General features: G+C 44.4%; 1 protein-coding gene across 5 annotated transcripts in view; it reads left to right on the plus strand.

Moving 5' to 3' along the window:
- ACACB (acetyl-CoA carboxylase beta) overlaps window positions 1-13,925 on the plus strand; it is a 398,726-nt gene extending 384,801 nt beyond the window's left edge. For all 5 annotated transcript variants that reach the window (XM_073582603.1, XM_073582604.1, XM_073582605.1 and 2 more), the window contains 5 exons: window positions 2,344-2,456; window positions 2,567-2,721; window positions 4,963-5,133; window positions 11,900-12,036; window positions 12,224-13,925. In XM_073582603.1, the coding sequence (XP_073438704.1) occupies window positions 2,344-2,456; window positions 2,567-2,721; window positions 4,963-5,133; window positions 11,900-12,036; window positions 12,224-12,350 (703 nt within the window). In that variant the 3' untranslated portion in view covers window positions 12,351-13,925. The remainder of the gene's footprint in view (window positions 1-2,343; window positions 2,457-2,566; window positions 2,722-4,962; window positions 5,134-11,899; window positions 12,037-12,223) is intronic.
- The last annotated feature ends 12,011 nt before the right edge of the window (window positions 13,926-25,936 follow it).

A 25,936-nucleotide genomic window follows, 5' to 3' on the forward strand; every position in this document is an offset into this window, starting at 1 on the left:
CTCAGGCAGTGGGCGCCATTGGGCGCTTCGGCACCAGGCTTTGACGGAACAGGTGTGCAAGGCAGCAACCTGGTCCAGCCTGCACACGTTTACTAAACATTACAATGTCCATACTCAGGCTTCATCAGATTTGAGCCTGGGTAGAAGGATTCTCCAAGCAGCGGTGGCGCACCTTTAGACATGAGGTGCATGTAGCTTGGATCGGTGAGTCAACTTCCCACCCAGAGACTGCTTTAGGACGTACCACAGTACCTGTGTCCCCCAATGAGACGAAGGAGAAACGTGGATTTTTGTGATAACTCACCATAAAATCCTTTTCTCCGAGATGCTCATTGGGGGACACAGCACCCACCCTGTTAGCCAAGTTGGCTTCTGTATATTTAATTAATATGCATTTTTGTTGATGTTAGGGTGGTTCCTTTCCAGACATATTGTTATCTGCATTAAGGCTGATTTTTTTGTGTTCTCCTACTGCTGTTGCACTAAACTGGTTTCCGCCTGCAATCGGGCGAGGGTGTATGCGGCGGCGGCGGAGGAGCTAACCTCTTTTTGTTCACTAAAGGTACTGTCACACTTAGCGATGCACCAGCGATCCCGACCAGCAATATGACGCGGTCAGGATCGCTGGTGCATCGCTAAGGCCTGTTTCACACTTCCGTTTTTTCAAATCCGTCAAAATCCGTTGGTTTCCGTAAAAAAACGGATCCGCCATTTTTTTTGCAGGATCCGTTTTTGTCCCATAGCGGTTACCGCGGATCCGTCAAAAAACGGATACGTTTTTTTAAAAACGGATCCGTTTGCATCCGTTTCCGTCAAAAAAACGGAAACGGATCCGTTTAGCGGACACAAAAACGGAAGTGTGAAACAGGCCTAAGTGGTCGCTAGTGAGCTGCCACACAGGCAGATCTCACCAGCGACATAGCATCGGTCGGGGGTTGTTACTTACCTGTCAGACGAGGCGATCCTGACGTCCTCCCGCCCACGTCCACGCGTCGCTCGTCAGCACCACAGGAAGCTGACGACGAGAAACGGTCCAGGACGTTCCCGCGCGATCAGCGATAATCAGCGGGGGAGCCGGTCGGAGGTAAGTATCAGACATAGCGATATCACTAGCAATATCATTGCTACATCACAAAAACCAGTGACATTATAGCGATATTGCTAGCGATATCGCTTAGTGTGACAGGCCCTTTAGTGTCAGCCTCCAGGTGGCGGTAGCATACACCCACAGTACCTGTGTCCCCCAATGAGCGTCTCGGAGAAAAGGATTTTACGGTGAGTTATCACAAAAATCCATGTTTTCTGTGGTACCCATATAAAATAACCAGAAGGAGCAAACGGGAGCCAGGTGATAGAATGACGACTGAACCTGGTCTCTATCATGCAAAATGAAGAACAATAGGGGTAGGCTCCCTGATGATAGACATAGAGTCAGAGAGAGTGAAGAGAAGACCGTTCCAAGGTGAGTTTGCTTGGGATGAAAGCAACAGGTACAGTATTGACACAACCCCACACTGTTCTCTCGGTCTCTAGGGGAGAGAACAGAATGACACAATTCCACTCTGTTGCCCCAAATCACGAGCTGTATCTGCAAAAAATTACATCATTAATAAAATACCACAAAACTGAGGGTAGAAACTGGTTTGAATGCAGCCTTGTGTCCACCTCCTGCTGACACTAAGCTAAAACCAATTAGCTTTGTGCCAGTCGGTGGGTTTATACTGCTGGGAGGAACTTTTGGCATAGTGTCAACCTCCTAGTGGTAGCAGCATCATACACCCATGGTTTCTTGTGTCTCCCAATGAAGTGGTAGAGAAATGTAATTTATTAACGATTTTGTGTGGTATGACTTTGTTTTTAAGGGCATAAAAAATCAAAACATTCTCTCCAGATTTCTGATATTTTCATAATTAAAAGCCAATTTTTTTTACCTAAATTCACCACTAACATGAAATCTGATGTGTCAAGGAAAAACTGTCTCAAAATCACTGCGATTGGAAGAAGCATTCAAAAGTTATTACCACCTAAAAATGTCAGTATGAGAAATTGGTCTGTCAAGAATGTAAAAACAGGCTTCAGCTTTAAGGGGTTAATCTATAAAGCTGTTTTACTCTGTAGCGTAAAATAATGATATGAACAAGCCATTACATTGCTATATTTATTATGTATTTTTAGTACCATATTGTGCTTTCTAAAACAACTTTGTGATACGTTTTGTCATATCTGAGCGTGTCAGATTTCTATTCCAAACGGTTTACCTGCAAGTGTATTTGGGGTGTTTTTACAAGTAGGGCTGTGTTGTCTGTCCTGTGGACTTACCAACCACCTTTTCTGTCCTTACAGAGGTGGTGTCTTGGAAGCCGAGGGCACAGTGGAAATCCGTTTCAGAAGGAAAGACCTCATTAAAACTATGAGGAGGCTAGACCCAATTTATACCCAGATTGTCGAACAGCTTGGTGGGTATGATGGCTAGAGGTTGAGAGGCCCAGTTTGCATTATACTGTATACCACATTATGGGAAACACAGAGTTGCATATAATATGCCATTTGTATGTAACCTCTCTAGGTACTCCTGAGCTGTCAGAGTTGGAGCGTAAGAGCTTAGAAAAAAAGCTGAAGGCGAGAGAGGATCAGTTACTTCCCATTTACCACCAGATTGCTGTGAAGTTTGCAGATTTGCATGATACTCCTGGGAGAATGCAGGAGAAAGGCGTCATTACAGTTAAGAACTTTTTTTTTTTAATCTGATACATTTTTATAAAAGAATTTTAATTGTACAGTAAAAAATTTAGGAACACCCCACCTAGTCCCCTCCCACCCACGTATCATTCAAACGAAAAAAGTATGCTCATGAAACCGAATAAAAAAAAAAAAAAAAAAAGGTCTGGACATACAATTAATATACATCCATAGGATTAAACCTTGTCGATAGAAGAGTTTCTCAGAGGATTCACCCTGGGAGGTCATCATCAAACCCAATAAATACCATCCTTTTAACTCAAGTATGTCTTCCCAAGGTCTCACATTTTGTATAGAAAGCAAGGAGATTCACCAGACACACACCCACTCACGTTTAGCTAAAAATGTCCAATAGAAAACAATCTGAACCAAGTCAAGGTCGAAGAACTTAATTTGAGTATTTTGCCACAGAGCCTCTAAGTTTTAAAAATTGACAAATGCCCCTTTTTTTTGGTACACGTTTCTCAAACCTTAGAATGTTATTTACCTTAGCTACCAATTTCCTTTTACAGAAAGAAGTTCGAAGATTTTCCACTGCGGGTCTGTGTTTTCGGGCTTGATACATGATGCGTGAGATAGCTAGCATATGGCCCTCCATCACCTGGTCCTCAGCCATATAGACTAGACAGTGCCACATTATATGTTTTAAATCCCCATCTGATATACCACATTTCCATCATTGTTTGTGCCCCATCTTGAAAAGGAGTAGGGGGATTCTGTAGACCCTCTGAAATAAGTATAGTTGTGAAAGTCTATACGCCTTTCTGAGAGAGACATACTCCCACATACAACAGAATGTTGTTTACGCGTTTCTGGCTAGACGCCCTTAATCATGGTTATGATTAAGGGCGTCTAGCCAGAAACGCGTAAACAACGTTCTGTTGTTTGAACAGCATTCAATAAATCACCAGAGCACTCAGCTGGATCGCTTCTTCTTTCATTATTGCTGTGCGGCCAGGGCAGGGCCGGATCCGAGTCTGAGGTGCGGTGAGGTCAGATGTGGGTGAGCTGGACTTCTATACATACTCCCACATATCCTCATTTAGTTGACCTAAATCTCGTTTCCATGCACCGTATTTTACAGATTATAAGACACACTTTTTTTCCCCTCAAACTTGGGGGGGGGGGGGGGATGGGGGTGCGTCTTATAATGCGTATATACCTTACCGCGACTGTTGCTGCAGGCTGGGATGAGCAGGTGTCCGGCGGTGCTGATGGGGTCTCCGGTGCTGCGGGGGGCTCTACCGACATTTCGTGAAAGGCCAGAGCCCCCCGCAGTTCTGTGGTTTCCTGTGCAGTGGACTCCGGGAAAATGGCCACTGGGGGGCGGCGCATGCGCAGATTGAGATCTCGGCATCAGAATCTCGATGCTGAGATCTCATCTGCGCATGCGCGGCCATTTTCCTGGAGTCCACCGCACAGGAAACTACGGAACTGTGGGGCTGCGGGGGCTCTGGCATTTCACAAAATGTCGGCATAGCCCCCTGCAGCATCGGAGACCCCAACAGCACTCCCGGGCAGCACCGGACACCCACAGCGGCGTACTGCACATCAGACACCCCCTCATCCCAGCCTGTGGCCTGCAGCATCATCTCTCAGAAAATCTGTCCTCTTTCTAAGAGCGGCTTCCGGGAGACATCTATAACATAAGGATATGTCCCTTTTTTACCACCCTCCGTTATAACTATGGCTACACACAAGGCATTTGTTGGCGTTAATGGCTGTTGAGCACGCATGTCTCAAATAAAGATATTGATAAAATCTACTATTTGGCAGGTCATATTCTTACCTTAGCATTTCAAAGGTTTGATTTGCCCCTCCACAAACAACTATGTGATCATATCGATACCTTTGTTTTGCCAGAAGTTAAAAACATTTTAAACTTTTGTTAGATATAATCCTGCAAGAAAGATTTACCGCAATAGCTATTGTTTTTTATTTTATTTGGGAAAAACGGATTTAATTTTTTATATATATATATATATATATATATATATATATATATATATATATATATATTTGAAATTTTTAGTTTCTGCAAAAAATTTAATCTCAGATTTACAGGTTGGCTTTTATAGTTGTCTTCTTACTATTGGCTACATCTCTATTTTGCCACACATTACAAATAATATTTCTGCCTTTTTCATGTTGTTTGGACAGTACAAACTTGTATATCTGTGATAGAATCAGTCAGATTTCAAATATTTCTTTCTTGAACACTAGGACATTCTGGAGTGGAAGGAGGCAAGGACATTCATGTATTGGAGACTGCGACGCCTTCTCCTGGAGGAAGTAGTAAAGAGAGAGATCCTTCATGCAAATAGTGAGCTCAGTGACATACACATCCAGTCCATGCTTCGCCGTTGGTTTATGGAGACAGAAGGAGCAGTCAAGGTGCCTTACTTTAAATCTGAATATCGTAGTTTTATAAATGAATTGGTATTTCAATCACATATCATTATTAATAAACCTTACAACGATTCTCTTTTTTGCCAGTTTTTATTATGGTCACATTAGCATGACCACTCTGTTCCTCAGTCATGTTTTGTATTCTTGCTATAAACTCTTTCCCACTGAGCACAGCACCATGAGTTCTAAACATCAGTCACAGACAGACTATACTGGGAGAAATGATGGTGATAAAGGGGTTGTCCAGTCTAAATTGATATGTCTCCAGTCACTCTGTGTGACTGCAGACTTATGAATCCCTCCAGGGCATGCACTGTACGCTACAGGGATTCGCCGATTTTGGTAAGTATGTATGCTTTATACATACTCCCAGCCAAAGCCTGACTAATGGGTGTGGCTTCGCTTCATTCACTTGCATTAAGTGAGGCCGTGCCCCATCTAGTGACGTGACTGACAAGAGAGCGCTGCCTCACTCTATACAAGTGTATGGAAAGCGAAGCCGCGCCCTCTGGCCGGGATTATGGATAACTCATATGTAACCTCCGGTCTCGGATCAGAAACAGACGAATCACCGCAACGCACAGTGTGTCAGTTGGGGGGGATTCATAAGTCTGCAGTGACACAGAGTGACTGCAGACTCATTGATTTGGACCAGACAATCCCTTTAAGGCAGGGGCTTCTTTAAAGTATGTAGGCAAAAAAACACGGCACTCCAGAGAAAAAAAGGAAGGTTGTTCGGTGCTCAAGTAAGGTTTCCAACCCGTAAATATGTACAAAAATACTTTGCACTCAAAAATGAAGAAGCAGAAACCTATGTCCGTTGCAGTTTCTGACAAAAAATTGTTTTTGTTTTGTTCTCTTGTTTACTCTGTCTGTAAATTCTAGTTTTCTACCAAAAGAAACCAAAAAACCTTTCTGATGAAGGTCCGTTGTTGGACCGAAAACGTTCATACGATATGAGTCTATTTTTGTCTGGATGCTAAATATAGAATACACTGCTTCTTCATTTTTGAGTGCCAAGTATTTTTGTACATTCTTTAAAGTATGATCGCAAAAAAAAAGGTGGAGGTTCACAAATTTTTTATTTTATTTTTTTTTGTAAAAGGAATGAAAATGGGTTTGGAGGGCAGAATATCTTTGAACAATTGCCATTAACCCCTTCCTGACATGAGACGTACTATCCCGTCCACGGTACCCGGGCCCGTATGACCGGGGACGGGATAGTACGTCTACCGCGATCAGCGGCGCCCACGTGGTGAGCGCCGCTGATCGCGGCCGGGTGTCAGCTGATTATCACAGCTGACACCCGGCACTACGTGTCAGGGGCGGTCACGGACCGCCCCCGACACGTTAACCCCTTGCACACCGCGATCAAACATGATCGCGGTGTACCGGGGGTTAAAGGGAAGCATCGGCAGGGAGGGGGCTCCCTCCGTGCTTCCCTGAGCCCCCCACGGCAGCGCAATGTGCAGCGCTGCTGCGGGGGGCTCCTTTCCTCCAGGCCCCCGAATCCAAGATGGCGACGGGGGCCTTCGGGGGCCTGGGGAAGCTGGCTTCCTCAGTGCCTGCAAAGCGCAGGCATGAGGAAGCCTTGTGCACTGCCTGTGACAGATTGCTGATCTGTCACAGTGATCTGTGATGTGACAGATCAGCGATCTGTCACAGGACAGTGATGTCCCACCTGGGACTATGTAATAAAGTAAAAAAAAAATTAAAAAAAAGTGTAAAAATAAATTTAAAAAAATCGCCAAATAAATTAGTAAAAAAAAATAAAAATATTCCCCAATAAATTCATTTTTTGAAAATAATAAAAAAAAAAAAACAATAAAAGTACACATATTAGGTATCGCCGCGTCCGTAACGACCTGCCCTATAAAACTGTCCCATTAGTTAACCCCTTTAGCGAACCCCTTAAAAAATAAAAATAAAAAACGAAGCAAAAAATAATGATTTATTATCATACCGCCAAACAAAAAGTGCAATAACGCGCGATCAAAAAGACGCATATAAATATCCATAGTACCGCTGAAAACGTCATCTTGTCCCGCAAAAAACAAGCCGCCACACAGCATCATCAGCGAAAAAATAAAAAAGTTATAACTCGCAGAATAAAGCGATGCAAAAATAATTATTTTTTATATAAAATAGTTTTCATTGCATAAAACCGACAAAAACATAAAAAAACGACCTAAATGAGGTATCGCTGTAACCGTACTGACCCGAAGAATAAAACCACTTTATCAATTTTACCGCACGCGGAACGGTGTAAACGCACCCCCCCCAAAAGAAATTCATGAAACGCTGGTTTTTGTTCATTCTGCGTCCCAAAAATCGGAATAAAAAGCGATCAAAAAATTTCACGTGCCCGAAAATGGTACCAATAAAAACGTCAAATCGTCCCGCAAAAAATAAGACCTCACATGACTCGGTGGGTCAAAATAAGGAAAAATTATAGCTCTCAATATGTGGTGATGCAAAAACTATTTTTACAATAAAAAGCGTCTTTTAGCGTGCGACAGCCGCCAAACATAAAAACCGCCATAAATAGTAAATCAAACCCCCCGTTATCACCCCCTTAGTTAGGGAAAAATAATAAAATAAAAAAAATGTATTTATTTCCATTTTTCCATTAGGGTTAGGGCTAGGGTTAGGGCTAGGGGTGTGTTGGGGTAGGGTTGGGGTAGGGTTAGGGCTAGGGTTAGGGCTAGGGTTAGGGTTAGGGGCGTGTTGGGGTTCGGGTTGGAGTTATAATTGGGGGTTTCCACTGTTTGGGCACATCAGGGGCTCTCCAAATGCAACATGGCGTCTGATCTCAATTCCAGCCAATTCTGAGTTGAAAAAGTCAAATGGTGCTCCTTCCCTTCCAAACTCTGCTATGCGCCCAAACAGTGTTTTACCCCCACATGTAGGGTAGCAGCCTACTCAAGACAAATTGCAAAACAATTTTTGGGGTCCAATTTCTCCTGTTACCCTTAGGAAAATAAAAAATTGGGGGCAAAAATATCATTTTTGTGGAAAAAAATGATTTTTTTATTTTCACATCCGAGTGTTATAAACTTCTGTGAAGCACTTGGGGGTTCAAAGTGCTCACCACACATCTAGATAAGTTCCGTGGGGGGTCTAGTGTCCAAAATGGGGTCACTTGTGGGGAGTTTCAATAGTTTAGGTACATCAGGGGCTCTCCAAACGCACATGACACCCGCAGACCATTCCATCAAAGTCTGCATTCCAAAACGTCACTGCTTCCCTTCCGAGCCCCGACGTGTGTCCATACAGTAGTTTTCTCCCACATATGGGGTGTCAGCGTACTCAGGACAAATTGGACAACAACTTTTGGGGTCCAATTTCTCCTGGTACCCTTGGGAAAATAAAAAAATGGTGACTAAAAGATCATGTTTGTGGAAAAAATACGAATTTTTTATTTTCACGCCCGGGCGTTGTAAACTTCTGTGAAGCACTGGGGGGTCAAAGTGCTCACCTCACATATAGATAAGTTCCTTAGGGGGTCTAGTTTACAAAATGGTGTCATTTGTGGGGGGTTTCCACTGTTTAGGTACATTAGGGGCTCTCCAAAGGCAACATGACACCCGCAGACCATTCCATCAAAGTCTGCATTCCAAAACGTCACTACTTCCCTTCCGAGCCCTGACGTGTGCCCATACAGTAGTTTTCTCCCACATATGGGGTATCAGCATACTCAGGACAAATTGGACAACAACTTTTGGGGTCCAATTTCTTCTGGTACCCTTGGGAAAATAAAAAAATGGTGACTAAAAGATCATGTTTGTGGAAAAAATACGAATTTTTTATTTTCACGCCCGGGCGTTGTAAACTTCTGTGAAGCACTGGGGGGGTCAAAGTGCTCACCACACATCTAGATAAGTTCCTTAGGGGGTCTAGTTTCCAAAATGGTGTCATTTGTGGGGGGGTTCCACTGTTTTGGTACATCAGGAGTTTTCCAAACGCGACATGGTGTCCGATCTCAATTCCAGCCAAAAACGTCAAATGGCGCTGCTTCCCTTCCGAGCTCTGCCATGCGCCCAAATAGTGGTTTACCCCCACATGTGGGGTATCAGCGTACTCAGGACAAATTGCACAATAACTTTTAGGGTCCTGTTACCCTTGGAAAAATAAGAATTGAGGGTGAAAAGATCATTTTTGTGGAAAAAATATGATTTTTTAATTGTATGGCTTTATGTTATAAACTTCTGTGAAGCCCATGGGGGTTCAAAGTTCTCACCACACATCTAGATAAGTTCCTTAGGGGGTCTATTTTCCAAAATGGTGTCATTTGTGGGGGGTTTCCACTGTTTTGGTACATCAGGGGTTTTCCAAACGCGACATGGTGTCCGATCTCAATTCCAGCCAAAAACGTCAAATGGCGCTGCTTCCCTTCCGAGCTCTGCCATGCGCCCAAATAGTGGTTTACCCCCACATGTGGGGTATCAGCGTACTCAGGACAAATTGCACAATAACTTTTAGGGTCCTGCTACCCTTGGGAAAATAAAAATTGGGGTGAAAAGATCATTTTTGTGGAAAAAATATGATTTTTTAATTGTACCGCTGTACGTTATAAACTTCTGTAAAGCCCTTGTGGGTTCAAAGTTCTCACCACATATCTAGATAAGTTCCTTGGGGGGTCTAGTTTCCAAAATGGGGTCACTTGTAGGGGGTTTCCACTGTTTAGGTACATCAGGGACTCTCCAAACTTGACATGGCGTCCAATCTGAATTCCAGCCAATTTTGCATTGAAAAAGTCAAACGGCGCTCCTTCCATTCTGAGCTCTGCCATGCGCCGAAACAGTCGTTCCCCCCACATATCAGGTATCTGCGTACTCAGGACAAATTGCACAATAACTTTTGCAGTTCAATTTCTCCTGTTACCCTTGGTAAAATAAAAAAAATTGAACCTGAAGTATTTTTTTTATGAAAAAAAGTTAGATGTTCATTTTTTTTTAAATATTCAAAAAAATTCCTGTGACGCACCTAAAGGGTTAATAAACTTCTTGAATGTGGTTTTGAGCACCTTAAGGGGTGCAGTTTTTAGAATGGTGTCACTTTTGGGTATTTTCTATCATATAGACCCCTCAAAGTGGCTTCAAATGTGATGTGGTCCTAAAAATAAAATGGTGTTGTAAAAATGAGAAATCGCTGGTCAACTTTTAACCCTTATAACTTCCTAACAAAAAAAAATTTTGGTTCCAAAATTGTGCTGATGTAAAGTAAACATGTGGGAAATGTTAGTTATCAAGTTTTTTGTGTGCCGTATCTCTGTGATTTAAGGGCATAAAAATTCAAAGTTGGAAAATTGCGAAATTTTCAAAATTTTCGCCAAATTTCCATTTTTCTCACAAATAAACACAAGTTATTTGAACGAAATGTCACCACAAACATGAAGTACAATATGTCACGAGAAAACAATGTCAGAATCACCGGTATCCATGGAAGCGTTCGAGAGTTATGACCTCATAAAGGTACAGTGGTCAGAATTGTAAAAATTGGCCCGGTCATGAACGTGCAAACCACCCTTGGGGGTGAAGGGGTTAATGTTTTATCTGAAATTTTTGCAAGCGATTAACATCCTTAGATGAAATCTATCAGCATGTATTTGCTGATATAGTAGAAGAGAGCCTGATTATGGTGATGTGTCATTTACTGGGCTGTGTTTTGTTGTTTCACTAGAATCAGTGTTTTATCAGAAGGAGATTATCACTAAAGGACAAGCTGCCTCCTGCAGGGTTGCCCATCCATGCCCCCAGCACTGATTAGCAGCTCTCTGTTGCTTGGGATAGCAAACTGCTCTAAATGGTAGTGTGCTCCCGCTTGCATCCAGACCCTCGGAGTCTGAGTACCCATCCTGTGCATGCTCAGTGGGAAGTGACTATAGAAGTGGCTCTTGAAGAGTATGTGATTGATGATAGTCTAATTCAGGGAAAGGAGCAGTGTTTTACACAGAATGTCACCGGAAGCTAAAGTAAAAAGAAATGCGGTAACTGCAACATACATACATGTAATAATATATCCATAAAGTTATATGCAACCCCACTTCTTTGATTGTCTATCACAATTTCAATTTTCTTATATATTTTGTAATTAAAGCCAAACAGTTCAGCCTCTTCTTTGCTTTTATTCAGACTCCATTTTGATTTCTCAGAATTCACCCTATCTTTTATTCCTTTATGCTTTTCTATTAATCAGGTGATCCCTCAAACCTTATCACATGAACTGCTAACGCCTGTACCATCTCTGCATGCTGTGAATATCCAGCCCTCTAAATATAAGTATATTTTCAGGAAGCTGAATTGTGATCTTCTGTGGAAGGAGCTGTCTAGTCATCGGTAACTGTGATAGGAGATTGTCTCCTACCGCTCGTGTGCTACACCCCGTGCTATTTCATGATGCAGTAAGTTCTGTTGACTGAGATAGTTACTGGCTTCAGAGAACTGAAAACCATCTAATTCCCAGGGGGCCACCATGAGATCACATCACAACAGCTGACCAGAAAGATATGATGAATTTTAAGATAGAAAGAAGCATCTTAGTAAGAAAATACAAGCTGGCCTGTTTATATTGGGATATTTGTAGCAGAATGCAAGCATTTTTTCCAATGGGCTACTTACCGTAAATCTGTTTGTGTTTTTTTGTTTTGTTTTTTTAAGTTATATGCATTGGAGCATCAAGTCATTGCAGTTCCACATGGAGTGCACTGAGGGAAGCATCAACTAATTTATTTTTTTCCATTACTTTCAAGGCATATTTGTGGGACAATAACCAGGAGGTGGTGGAGTGGCTGGAGAAACATCTACAAGAGGAAGATGGTGCAAGGTCTGCTATCCGTGAGAACATAAAGTATCTGAAGAGGGATTATGCCTTGAAGCATATCCGAGGGTGAGCATGAGTTAAATGACATTGTTGATGATGTATCTGGGGAGAGGGCTCTTCATTATATTAAATCTTACGTAAAGTAACTTTGTCGGGTTATTGAAATAATTTACAAAGGTTTGGTACCAACAGCTTAGGGTTGTTTTTTCCCTATATATGATGTAAACGATTGTCTGTCTTTTACTTTCCACAGCCTGATCGTAGCTAATCCAGAAATAACAATGGACTGTATTGTGCACATGACGCAGCAGATCACACCAGCACAGCGAGCCCAGCTGACAAAACTTTTATCAACTATGGAGAACACACCCGCCAGTTGACCTCAAGGCAGGATGACAATAAAAGACATTGTTATTACGCTTGACACAGATATCACATGACTTGCCGTCCAATTTGATTTTGAGACTCGCTACCAAACTTTGCCAGTAGGTGCCTTTCAATCATGGACTTAAAGGCATTGTCTAGAAGTAGAAAAACTTGGCTGTTCTTTGTTTCAAATAGAGCGGCGCACCTGTTTACAGGTTGTGTATGTTGTTATAGTTCAGCCCATTTACTTTAAGGCTGTGAGCACACGTAAGCATTTTTTTCGCATTTTTTAAGTGTTTTTACCGCCAAAAACGCTTAAAAACCGCTTACAAGAAGCATCCCATTCATTTTAATGAATTCTGCACTTTTTGTGCATATTGATGCGTTTTTTTCCACAAAAAAATGCATTGCGGTAAAAAATGCAGCATGCTCATTAATTTCGCGGGAAAATCCGCATTTCTAACTATTTTCTATGAGACTGGGGACGCTTCGGAAAAAAGTGCATGGAAAAACGTGCGAGTTTTGCGCAAAAAAAGCGCGTTTTCTGGGAAGGGGTCCGGTTTTCAGTCAGGAATTTTCTGCATACGTGGGTACATAGCCTAATAGGTGTAAGCTGCAGTAAAGCACACAACCCGCAGCTAGGTGTGGTGCAGAAAGCAGACGCGTTTTTCTAAACCTGCACAACCCCTTTATATATTTGTCCTAAGTGCACAGCATTTGTAAGGATTACAAGCTTCTGACACCATGTGCTTTATGCTAAATAATGTAATTTTTGTAAAATGTCTGTTCACTTTTAATGCCTTTAGGTTTATTATTATGCTTTCTTCACAAAACACACAAGCTGAAGTAAATACTTCACCAAAAGCTGCTGTTTCAGAATAAGTACATATATCACATGTACCCAATGATTAATCATTCAACCCATTCAGGGAGGTAGTGACGAATACAATGAATACCTCTGAATGTGCACAGTTGTAATCATGTATCGGTGCTATATTAATGTCATTCTGTGAACCACAAGTGTCAAGATCAACAAAACAAATCACTTAAATATTCTGTTTAATTCTGCATACTGGTAACACGTGCAATCTCAGGAATATGCCATCTTGTGCAACTATTTTAAAAGCCTCATTGTCCATCAAATGGTTAGTACAGTAGGGTCAACCTTGTGCGTTAGGGTGAAGACCACTCTGGTTGCTGCCTGGGCTAAAAATAATACCCATGCTGTAGGTTTGCATTGTGTATGTATTATTCTTTTTTTAACACAACTAAATAACAACCACTAAGTAATCACTGTATTTTCAACTCACTGATGTGATTTTGTTACATTTTAAAAGAATACTTTTCAGATTGGATTATTTGTACTTGAATTTGTGTATGAAATGTTACTGTATTACCAACATTACTCGTTCTGCACACATACCTTTACCATCATCTAATTGTAAGGTGACTGATCCCAAAAATATATTTAAAAGGAAATATTTGGAAAAAAAACAGCTCTTTCCGTTGGTCTCCTGCCTTCGTAATTAGATTGGGTGTAAATGATTAGTTTTATGCTTTGCATGTTAAATAAAGACTTGCAAAGCCTGGTCACTGTCAAGTCTGTTTTTCTGTAAAAAAAAATATAAATATATATATATATATATATATTTGAAGACAACGAAGTTATAAGATGAATGAAGCTGGAAAGACGTGGGTATACATCAATCGACAGTTAAGGCCCCGTCTCACTAAGCAATCTCGGTAGCGAGATCGCTGCTGAGTCACAACTTTTGTGACGTAACAGCGATCTCACCAGCGAGATCACTGTGTGTGACAGCGATCAGCGAGCGGCCCCCCTGCCGGTATCGCTGATCTCTGCAAGAAATCAGCGGGACATTTCTTTTGTCGCTGGTCTCCCGCTGGCCAGCACGCATCGCTGTGTGTGACAGCGGGAGACCAGCGATCAGGTGTAAAAAATAATAAAAAAAATAAAAAATATAGTTATTCTCACCTTCCGACGTCCCGTTCAGCCATCCCGCCTCTCTCCACGCTCCGGTCCCAGTGATCCTTTGCACGAATGACCGCGAGACTTTGTTACCCCGCGAGACCGTGACATCTCACGGTCATTCGTGCAAAGGATCACTGGGACCGGAGCGTGGAGAGAGGCCGGAAGACTGCGCGGGACATCAGATGGTGAGAATAACTATATTTTTTATTTTGATTCTATTTTTTACAGGATGGCAAGCGATGCCGGGCGCTCGGCATCGCTTTGCTGATCGCTGGTGAAGCTGTCTGTGTGACAGCTCACCAGCGATCACATAGCGACTTACTAGTGATCCTGACACCTTGATATCGGTGTCGGGATCGCTGGTAAGTCGCTTAGTGAGACGGGGCCTTTAGGTAAATATCTACAAATGGAGAAATATTAGGACTTGCTCTGGGAGTGGACATTATGTTAAAGGGTTTGTTGTCTTTCAGCAAACCTGTGCCCGTAGGCTGTTAGGTGTAAAAAGCAAACAAACAAACTGAGCTGTACTTAACCTCCTTGGGTCCACCACTGTATCTCCACTGCACCAAGCTTTGTTTCTTGACTGCAGCAGTGACATCACTGTATCTCCACTGCACGAAGCTTTGTTTCTTGACTGCAGCAGTGACATCATCTTGACAGTGCTTGAGCCAATCACTTCACTTAGTTGCACTGCTGATGTAAACAACACAAGTCTCTGAGCTCTGTGATTGGCTACAGCACTGTTGATGTGATGTCACCACTTCAGTCAAACAGAAAACGAGGCGAAAGTGGAGAGACAGCGCTGTACCTAAAGAGCTTGAGTAATGCTCCATTTTCTTATTTTAATATATTTCAAATCCTTTTAAGATCACTCCAAGAGAACAACAGGCAATCTGGTAAGAGGTGGGGAGAAAGCCAATGGTACTCAGTGAAGTACACCACAAAGGAAGTCAACAAAAAAAAAAGTTGCACCCCATCTCAAGTTTCCCCAAGACCCACCTGTATGTTTCATATTGCTTCTACGAAAAAGCTCTAGGGACAGATGAGACACAATGAACTTTTTGAACAAATGCAGAATACTTTGATAAAAAAGACTACTGCATACGTAAACCTCATGCAAACTGTGAATGGTGGAAGTCGTGTCTACTTTGCTGCTTCCGGGCCTGGTTTTAACCCAATCAAGATGCCTGACGAGGGTTGTATGGGCAATGCATCCAAGAAGTATTAATGAGCTGAAATTCAATTTGCATGGGGAAGTGGTCCAGAATTCCTCCTAGACATTCTGCAAATCTTATGTGCAGCTACTGAAAATTTTTGGTTAAAGTGATTGCCTCAAATGGAATTCGCAAGCGAATACATTCAAGAGAAGGTTGATCTTTTCCTTCTTTACTGAGAATATTTCCTTAATATAAATAAATGGAACCTGGCTCCAGATTCATGCTACCAAACACACCGGCGGTATGAATTGGAGCTGGCTGTACAATTTCAGCCAGGTATGTGTTTTCTGAAATGCTCCAGCTGCCCCCATCCAGAGACAGACTTGTCAATTACCCAGAAAGATGTGGAATGAAGCTGGCCAGGTTTGGTGCCAGCATTGTCTCGTCTCTGCCTCCAGTACCTGACTAGATTTTTAAATTATGGCCCTGATTCATCAAAAGGTATACACCAGAAAACTAACAAAATACTTTGAAAAGTTGCAACATTTTTTGTGGCAGCTCTGTCGAAATGGGCGGAGCTTGGTAGGGACCGAGTGTTGCTTCAGTTATTGACATAAGATTTCTGGCAAGGCGCACGCCACTGATAACATTTGTTGGATTTGCTGTGCCATATTGTATTTTGCCAAGAGATTGAGAAGCCTAAACCTTGAGCAAGATTTCCGTTAACCACTTTCCGTCACTGTATTCCCTTTTCACTTCCTAATAGAATGTGCTAGTTTTCACAAGAATGTGAACGTTTCTGTGCTACGGTTAATAGCGACTGTCACAAGTAATAAGTTTGTCAGAGAGATCATTTGTTCTGTCACTTCACTGGCTCTATGGCAGCTGGAGGCCTAACAATGGCCTTCATGTGTACAGTAGACCGACCAAAGCCTAATAGACCGTGTCAGAGGTACAATCTATTAGGCCACCTGTTAGTAAATGACTGGATTCACTCATCGAGTATGGACCGTGATGCATGAACTGACTGCGGTCGCATGAGTAGAGATGAGCGAATAATTCAATATTCGGTTTGGATTACGATCGCCGAATTTGCAATAGTCGCCAAACATAGCCAAACGCCATTCAAGTCAATGGGAGGCAAAAACGCATACATAACACCTTCAAACGGGCCCAAAAGCTTCCAAAACACATCAAATGAGGGGCAGACACCAGAAAAGTGGCCTCAATTCACCCACAGTACAAATTTTAGAATGGCATTAATCGGCCATGCATGAGGTATCAGGGTCTGTACCAGCATTTACAGCGTTAAATTGAACATCAAATTAAGATGGGGTGGGTGAGGGTTCAGTGTAGGCCTGCTGTGCTGGGAGCCCTGATACTACATGCAACATCTCTACCTGCTTTCATGCTCAGCCACACTCAGGTGGCACCAATATCAGTTTCATAGACTACTGTCAGAAAAATCTAAGGATAGTAACATGGGTAGTTGACTCAAAGGTGGTGGAGGCCTGCCTGTCTCAGGGGCATACTGTTACAGGCAACACTCATGAAGGAGACCCAACCAGGAGTCTACACATTTACAAAAATTAATGGCAGACACCAACAAAGTGGCATCAATTGCAACTTAGAGACAGCTCTTCCACTACAGCCGACCCAGCAGATGGAGACTGTAAAGGGCAAAGTGGTTGAATCACTGCACCGTATCCCTAGGAAAGCCTGGAGGGGCATAATTAGGAGGCCTACCAATTTGGATAAGTGGCATCAGATGAAAACTGCGACTCAAGCAGGTGGCACCAGGTGCTACTACAGGGCTGACCTACAAAGGGTGGCAGCTGACCCCCTAGAGCAGGTATGCTGCTACAGCCCAACGGAGGGATGAAGAATGCAGGCAGGCACTGTTGGGACACTGGAACCACTGGTGCAGATAGGACCGGCCGAGGAACAGAAAAGCACTAGCAGGTGCGGGCTGGACTGGGTGTTAGACAGATGGGCACTGTCAGGTGCGATCTGGACCTGCTAATGGACAGACGAGCATAGACAGACATGAGCAGATGGGTATAGGGTAGACAAGCAGAGAGGCGGAACTGGGGAACCCCTCAATTAGCAAGCATGCAAGGCAAACTAACAGAATAGCTCAGGCAATTCAATATTGAAGAAGGAGCCATAAATAGAAGTTGTCGTTCAGCTATTGGCTGGGAACACCTTAGGTTGATGTGGACAGTCCCTTTAAGAGAGAGGGAACACTCCCCCTAAAGATAGCGGGTCTACAACTGAACCTTCGGGAATATCGACACTGTCAGGTATGAGGAGATTCAACAAAGGGCCAAGTCTAATGCCAAGAGTTCATAAAATTTGACACAGTGAAACATTCCCTCTTACCACAAAGGCAGATGCCAGGAGAAGGAGGAACTATCAACGCTTTCATTTGGCAGTTAGTAGGTCATTGGTGACTTTAGTCAGGGCAGTTTCCATGGAATGGTTCAGTCGGCAGTCATTGTAAGCGGTCAAAGAGGGTGCAAGAGGAAAAGTGGGAGGACAGTTCAGAATGGATGTGTTCCAGTAGTTTGGAGGCATAGGGGAGAAATGAGATGGGGCGGCGACAGCTAGACACAGGATGGGTCAAGTGAGGACTTTTTGAGGATGGGTGTGATCGAGGCATGTTTCAACCAGGAGAGGAAGACACCAGTTGTTAGTGACAGGTTGAAGAGGAGGGTTAGGCTTGAGATGAAGACTGGTCAGGTTTAGAATGAGTTGGGACGTTATTGGGTCAAGTTCACAGGTGGTGAGGCAAAGTCTTCAGCTGAGAGGAGAGGGAGGGTGAGCTGGTGGACGAAGGAGAGAACTTAATAGCTGTTTAGGGTTGTGAGACAGGTATGAGATGAGAAGTAGGTTTGCTTTGCTGCAGTGAGCAATTGTGCAGCATTTTTACAACTTCTGTTATTGGATGGGCTACTCCACTCCCTTTCTTTGGCAGCTGCACAGCGGTATGCTTTGTAGATGAGGGCCAGAAAGAACATGTGCTCCAGTAGATGACAAGCGCTGCATCAAGTTGCCTCTGCTCCTCTTCCTTCACCTGAACAGCACACACAGTACAGTCTTCAGAGGTGGCACCCCAATTACCCTTCTTTTCCCCCCACGTCACAACTCTCCCAACAGCCCAACTGACTGTAGTGAACCACAGATGGCTGAGTCTGCAGATCTGTTCACATATTCTATGCCATGGGCATCGGAAGTGTACTCCAAAGAGTCACAGAGTCAAGAGGAGGAAATTATCTGCACCGATGCCCACATTTTTTTTTTTTCAGTTTGATCCATGGCCGGTCAAAATATTGTCCGAGCAGAATCCAAACCCTTGTCAACAGACGTTAACCCGGGGGGTGGATGTGATCCATTTCTGATGAGACTCAGATACATGAGGCACATGCAGACTGTACTGTGCTGTCGGCAGGAAGAGGAGGAGGCTGACTCTCAGGGCGAGGAGTGGGAGAAGAACAGAGAGGATGACAATGAGGTAGTAGATCACTCTGTGTAAACTCGGAGGCATGCAGCTGAGTAGCTCAGCAGAGGAGAAGAAGGAGGTTATGTTGCGGCTTCCCACAGACACAGAGTTATGCACGACAAGCAATGCATCCTCAGCCCCATCTCTGTCAGTGACTAACAGCATTCGTGGGTCTGCAGTTGCCTAGCTTGGGTCTTTTTTTCAGACCAACAAAAATCACATTATTTGCCAAATTTGTTAAAAACGACCGAGTAGAGATAAAAAAATTCAATGATTTGACTACTACATTCATGAACCCGCACATGCGCGATCACCATGCGTTAATCTGGGAATCTCACTGTGCTAAAATGCAGACTAGCGTGCCTCGCCAAACACTATTTACCCCATCAACCACATCTTCCGATTCTTCCTCCACCCTCACTGTGGCAAGTGTTGTCACACGGGTCTCCAGACACAGAGCCTCTACTTGTTTACCCTCTACAGTCGGGGTGAGTGAGAGCCTGTCAGTTGATGAGGAAGTGGACATTCCTGCTGTTTTTGACTGATCTTAGATACCAAGCACATCCCATCTTTCTCAATCCACCGTAACATCTCCGCCTGCAGTCCAGCAGCTTGTCGTGTTCACTGTACTCCACCCTGTGTCAGCACAGCAGCCAGCCCTTGTTTGTGCAGTTGTGCTCATGTAAGATTGTTTCCTCCTACACATGGCAAAGCTAAGAGCCTGCTCTTCACCATCTTCAATCTACTAATAATAATAACCTTTGTTTATATAGCGTTAACATATTCCACAGAGCTTTGGAAGTCAGCAGTTCATACAAAAAAGTCAATAATTACAAAATTTACTATAATCAAACAAAGATAAAATAATGACGACACTGCTCTTCAGAGCTTATAATCTACAATGAGGTTGGGGTGACAGGTGACACAAAGTACAGGTGCCTATTTACAATGATGGTCCAGCCATCTTGAGGAAATGGTGGGTAGATAAAGGCTGCATGAGGCTTTTGGGTACGGTTGAGTTTATTGGCAAATAATGTTCAGTGAAGTAGAGAATAGGCTATCTATAAACAGACTTTGATTAGAGAACATGATAGGCCGCCCTAAGCAGATGTGTTTTGAGGTAGCGCCTAAAAATATGTAAGTTGTGGTTATACTCCTAATTTCATGGGGGAGAAAGATTAAGATGTGTTATCTAGGTAGGCGATTGAACTGAGCCAGACAAAGACTAGATCAGGGGTGTTTCTGTCTTTGTGTGTCTCAGAGGTTGAAAGTTGTGAGAGGTCATGAGCAGTAGCTAGAGATAGAAGCTGGGATGCAGTTGGGGAGGTAGGGCTGTTGTAGTCTCCCAGGATAAGGGTTGGCAATTCAGAGAACATGAAGTGTGCCAGCAAAGCAGAAAAGTGGTCAAGGAAGTGAGTGGGTGAGCCTGGGGGATGTTATATGACCACTACTCGGTTGCAGTAAAGAGGAAAACCGTGGATATAAACCGCACTGCTGTAGAATTCACAATCCAGGTATATGGATAAAAAGATTGGTATTTATTTCATAGTTCACACAGTACACTCAGTGCATTTCGAAGTTCACATAACTTCTGTGCACAAGTATTGTAGGAAACGATGTCGGAGGTGAGAATCTACAATCCTCGAAATTTGAAACTAGGTTTCCATCAACCATAATTGGGGGAGGCGGTAGGGGTGAGGGCTCAAGGGGCTCCACATATCTCTTGAGCAAAGACCTGTGTAAAACATTGGAGACCTTAACATGGGTAGTTGACTCAAGGGCAGTGGAGCACTGCCTGTCTTGGAGGCCTACTGCTACAAGCTACAGACATGAAGGAGACCCAACAAGGAGTGTTCACATTTCCAAAAATTAGTGGCAGAGACAAAAAAAGTGCCATGAATTTCAACACAGTAGAAATAGTATAATGGGGACCGACAGGTCTTCCACTACATCTAACCCAGCAGATGAACACTGTGGGGGGCACGGGGGTCAGTGGGTACTCTCGCCCGCTGGCCCGGCTGTCTTTAGAAAGCTTGCAAGTGTAAAAAAAAAAGGACCAGACCGCGGGTACCTGTTCTGCGCCGGATCCGGAACTGTCACGGCTGTCACCTCTGTTGTTCGTGGGAATGTCTAAGGGACTGGACCAATCTGGGTATCCAGGAGCAGGGGGTGTGGCTAGAATTTGGCAGCCTTAGCGGAAGTGGTCAGACTTGGTGGGAAGAGACGCGCACAGCGAGCAGAAGTGTGTGCTCTGTCCCTGGTGCATCATTGCAGCGCAGGCCCCCGTGCCCAAGCTTCCCCGCCGAGGACGTGAGAGAGACATATAGTGTAGCCACCACGAACCAAGGTGCACAGCACTCCAGGTCTGCCAGTTATGCGCGCGTGCCGCTAAAGAGACCAGGTGCAGGACTGTTATCCATGCCCCGACCCCCGGTGTATATCTGCCAGGCCACGCTGGGCTTAGATAAAGCTGCAGCTTGCTCCCTCTCCGCTACATCAGTAAATGGACTAGGGGCTCAGCGGAAGGTACTGGACACCTACCACTGCCGCCAGAAGATGGATCATCGTTACCCTTTAGCCCACATCAGAAAAACACAGTGCCAGCCGTCGGCGCCATCGTCTGCTCTGAAACTCCTACAGCATGCGAGGCGACTGACAGGCTAAGTGGATTAAATCAGAACTACCATCATAATATCCTTTGTTGTTCTTCATTGACTTTGCATATTCTTTTCCCGCATTCAAATTGCCTTTCACCCCCCATTTAACGGTTTTTCTCCTAGCGTGGAGTATCTCTGTGTTAAGTAAAACCATTAAACCTTGCTCTGTCTCCTGCCCTTTACTGCATCCCGCAACCTGCTCACACATGGACAAGGACTCATACCACTGAACGCCCGCTCTCCCATTGGGCAGAACACTACTCAGACAACACAGGGTAAGGGTTAAACGGTGTGGCAATAATTATTGAACCACCAACACACAGTAGCACAGAACAGTCCCAGCAAATTCCCAAGATGGTGCAAATTACAGTCTCACCCTTCCGCTGATTTGCCGGGATTAGAGCTGCTTCCAGTGCCGCATATCCACTTTTGGCGGGTCCCCACAGCGAGGAGGTAACGACAAGCTTAGGAAGCTGAGAACATTGAGGTATGTAGCCAGGTGACCCGATTGTCCCAACTTGGATTCTTTAAGACATCTCTGGGGTTTCAGTGATGGTCAATGAAACAGTCCTGTGTTCTTCCAGCCGGGGCTATAGTTCCATAAGCTGAGATCCTGAAGACTCACATGGACCAGAAGAAAAAGTCTCTTTATATAGTTCACAACTGGCCTTCAACCAGCATCCAGAGGTCAAAGAGAGATGTGAATGAGACCATTCTATATTGTTTGATTATGTAATCTTTTGCATAGTTTTTCCTCCTCTGGGAATGCCAACAAACTGTCTAGCATGGACATTGTATGTAATCAACATATCAGCAAACATCATTGTTCAGTGGCCATGCATTACTGTTTTGCAAAGATAACAGAAAATAAACTGTAGGAGATAGTAGTAGAGGTAAATATTCATCCTACAAGAAGAGTAAATACTTCAGACAACAGTTTATAATTCTGGAACTACACAATTTATGTCAGGCATAATTAAGAAGAAATGCTATGTTGTCACAGACACCGAACAAGGAGTGTTCACATTTCCAAAAATTTGTGGCAGACACCATCAAAGTGGCATCAATTTCATCACAGTAGAAATATTATAATGGGGTCCGACAATTCTTCCACTAAAACCAACCCAGCAGATGGCCACCCAAGGACTGGTAAACATTTCCACAAATTTGTGTTAACATCTGCAGCAGCAACAGCAGACACAGAAGCCCCACTGCAGATATCACAGACTGCAATTACACAAGAACAATGCAGCACACTAAAACTTCAACATCCAGTAACAGAAGTTGTCAGTTTTCTTTTGATAGGACATGACGTTGTTGGTCCACTAGTGCTTTCACAAACACTACCACCTACCCCTCAGACACCTTGAACACCAAGCCTAATCCTCCTTCCACCACGAACTTGCTTTTTCCCAGTCATGTTGCTCAGATAGTGTGGTAGGAGCACAGTATTAGCAGCTAAAAATTACCATAGACTTTTTACTCTGCACCAACTTTGCAAATTATTTTTTTCATGTGCTTGAGGTCTGCAGACAGCTTCATTTCACTGCTCCAAAATTAAAATGTGGGATATGGCAGGCTGTATCACATTTAGCAACAGAAAAAAAATTTTTTTTTCATCTGCATGAACTCTGCAGACAGGTGAATTTCACCTCCACAAAATTACAACGTGGGATATAGTGGACTATACGGAATTTAGCAAGAGAATTTTTTTTTTAATGTGCATGAGGTCTGCAGACAGCTTAATTTCATAGCCACAAAATTGCAACTTGGGATATGGCGGGCTGTATGACCTTTAGCAACAGATTTTTTTTTAATGTGTGTGAGCTCTGCAGACAGGTTTATTTCACCGCCACAAAATTACAACGTGGGACACGGCTGGCTGTATCACGTTTAGCTACAGAATTTTATTTGTAATGTGCAAGAGCTATGTATGCAAACAGTGGAATTTCACCGCCACTAAATAACAATGTGAGATATGACATGGTAGCAACTGCCAAAAAAATTTTTTTTTTTCACTAAATGACAAGGTGACATATGCCTTGCTGTTTCACATTTAGGAAGTGAAAAAATTAGATTTAGAATGGTCTGCTCATGCATAGAGCACAATAGAAGCAGTGCACAACACACTTGTTTGAAATGTGTCCTGCTGTCTTTGTGGACCTCAGAAATGGCACAAAAAAAGCTGGAAGGTCAATTTCACAGCTACACCGAACACTACCTAGCTAAACTATCTGACTAAGAAACAACTGCCTAGCTAACTAGCTAAAATATAGCAGCAAACAGTTCCAGCACCAGAAACAGCCTCTCTGCGCTGTTACAATGTCAAAATGGTGCTAAAACAAGATGTCTGTTCTATATATGGAAAGGGACATGTGATTTCAGCAGCCAATGACACAAGCTGCATCAAACACGTGCCCCACGCTCATGGTACACCACCATTATTGTAGCCAAAGTGCTCAAAATACTTTATCGCTTCATTGGGGGACACAGACACCATGGGTGTACACTGCTGCCACTAGGAGGCTGATACTATGCACATAAAAAGGTTAGCTCCTCCTCCGCAGAGTACATCCCACCGACCGGCAGGATATTCCTCAGTTTTAGCTTAGTGTCAGTAGGAGGTGGACACGGGTCTTTCATTAGACCCTTATCTACCTCGATGTGCGTCGTTCCCTTTCAGGTTTCCGGAGGGATACAGTGTGAATAGTCACAACTGTACTCCCACAAAGAGACTATGAGTACGGCATGTACTGACACCCCGTATCCTCATAGCTCTCCACAGCAGGACCAAGAGCTTAGCACAGGTGCGTGCCAGCGATCCAGATGGTCCTCGCCCCCCGTCTCCCACCCACTCGCCCACCAGAGCCTGTCGGTTTGGATGAGGCGAGGACACAACAAAAGACGGATCAGACAGCGTGGGATAATGAGGTACCTTTATTGAATGCAAAACGGAGGTAAGTATGGGGTCCGAGTCGCATCCTCACGCCTAGATGGGCATCTCAGCGGCTCCAATATTCTTCAAAGCGGCCACGGCGGCTGCCGCAGTTACTCCTGGTCCTGGCGTCAGTATGGGCCTTGCCCTGCGCTTCCCCCGCCTTCATTCCTAGGCGGCCTTCTCCCACCAGCAGACATCAGCAGTGATCTTCAGAACGGTTGCCGCGGCAGCGCTGCGGGACCTCCGCGCCGACAGGCGGCCGCCGCTATTAATTTAGGCCCCGGCTTCATTTCGGGCCTTCTGCGTCGCGGCCACGCCCCCCGCCCCCTTCTCCTAAGCGGGCTTCTCTCTTGGATCCTAGCCTGTTCTTGGCCAGCGGGCGGTGCCTCCTTCAGCCTTGGCAGCTAGCTCCACCCTTCTTCCTCTGAAAACGCGCGTTCCTCCTGCTCCTCTCAGGCGGCCGCCATCTTCTCAGCCTGTCAGCCGGACACCGCTCCGCTGCCCTGCACCTACAGACAAGTCGTGTGGTTTCTAGCGACACCGGACCGTGAGTAGCTCTGCATTTGCAGACTGACACCCTCCTCTGCCTTTCTGTCCCCCAACCTTCCGGCATTTCTTCAGGGTCCTTATTTTCTTCCTTCATTATGCCTAACTCTCAGGCTGAGCATGGCCGTCCGCCGGCCCCCACGGGCTCTCTAGTCCAGTTCTTCGCATGCTCCTCTTGCAATCACAAACTTCCCTCAGGTCAGCCTACTCCCCTCTGCCTGAACTGCAGCAATCCCATTCAGCATGACCCCGTCCAGGAGCCATATATTGCGCCATGTGGAAGCGAACCCCCCATTCCTGGTTGGGCCTCATCTCTTTCACAATCTGTGGCAGACCTTACCAGGGTGTCTCATTCCCTAGTAGCCGTCCTTGATAAGTTGCCCTTGGACACTTCTGCAGGGTCCAGCAGGTCACATGCAGCTCCATCTGAGCCAGCTAGCAGAAGCCACAAAAGGCCCAGACAGGATCTCCAGCCGGGATCCTCTCCTGGCCTCACATCCCCACATAGTCCTTCCCAGCAGTCGCCCTCCCGTGCCTCCTCACCCGAGTCAGGTGAAGCGTTCTCGGATGTGTCATCCGAAGAGATCTTAGAGCTGGATTCGGACCAGGACGCGGACATGAAGGTTACGGTACAGAACCTCATTGCTGCGATTAACCACACCTTCGAAATCTCAGACTCCCCTGCGAAATCCTCAGAACAGGAGGTTTCGTTCAGACGGCCAGAAACACCTTCCAGGGTCTTCACCTCCCACTCTGAGTTTGGCAAGATCCTTACCAGGAAAAGAGAAAATTCGACCAGGCGCTTTCAAA

The sequence above is a fragment of the Dendrobates tinctorius genome, unplaced genomic scaffold (genome assembly GCF_039654945.1).
Source record: "Dendrobates tinctorius isolate UK_male_01 unplaced genomic scaffold, ASM3965494v1 ptg000073l, whole genome shotgun sequence".
In the NCBI taxonomy this organism is placed as follows: domain Eukaryota; kingdom Metazoa; phylum Chordata; class Amphibia; order Anura; family Dendrobatidae; genus Dendrobates; species Dendrobates tinctorius.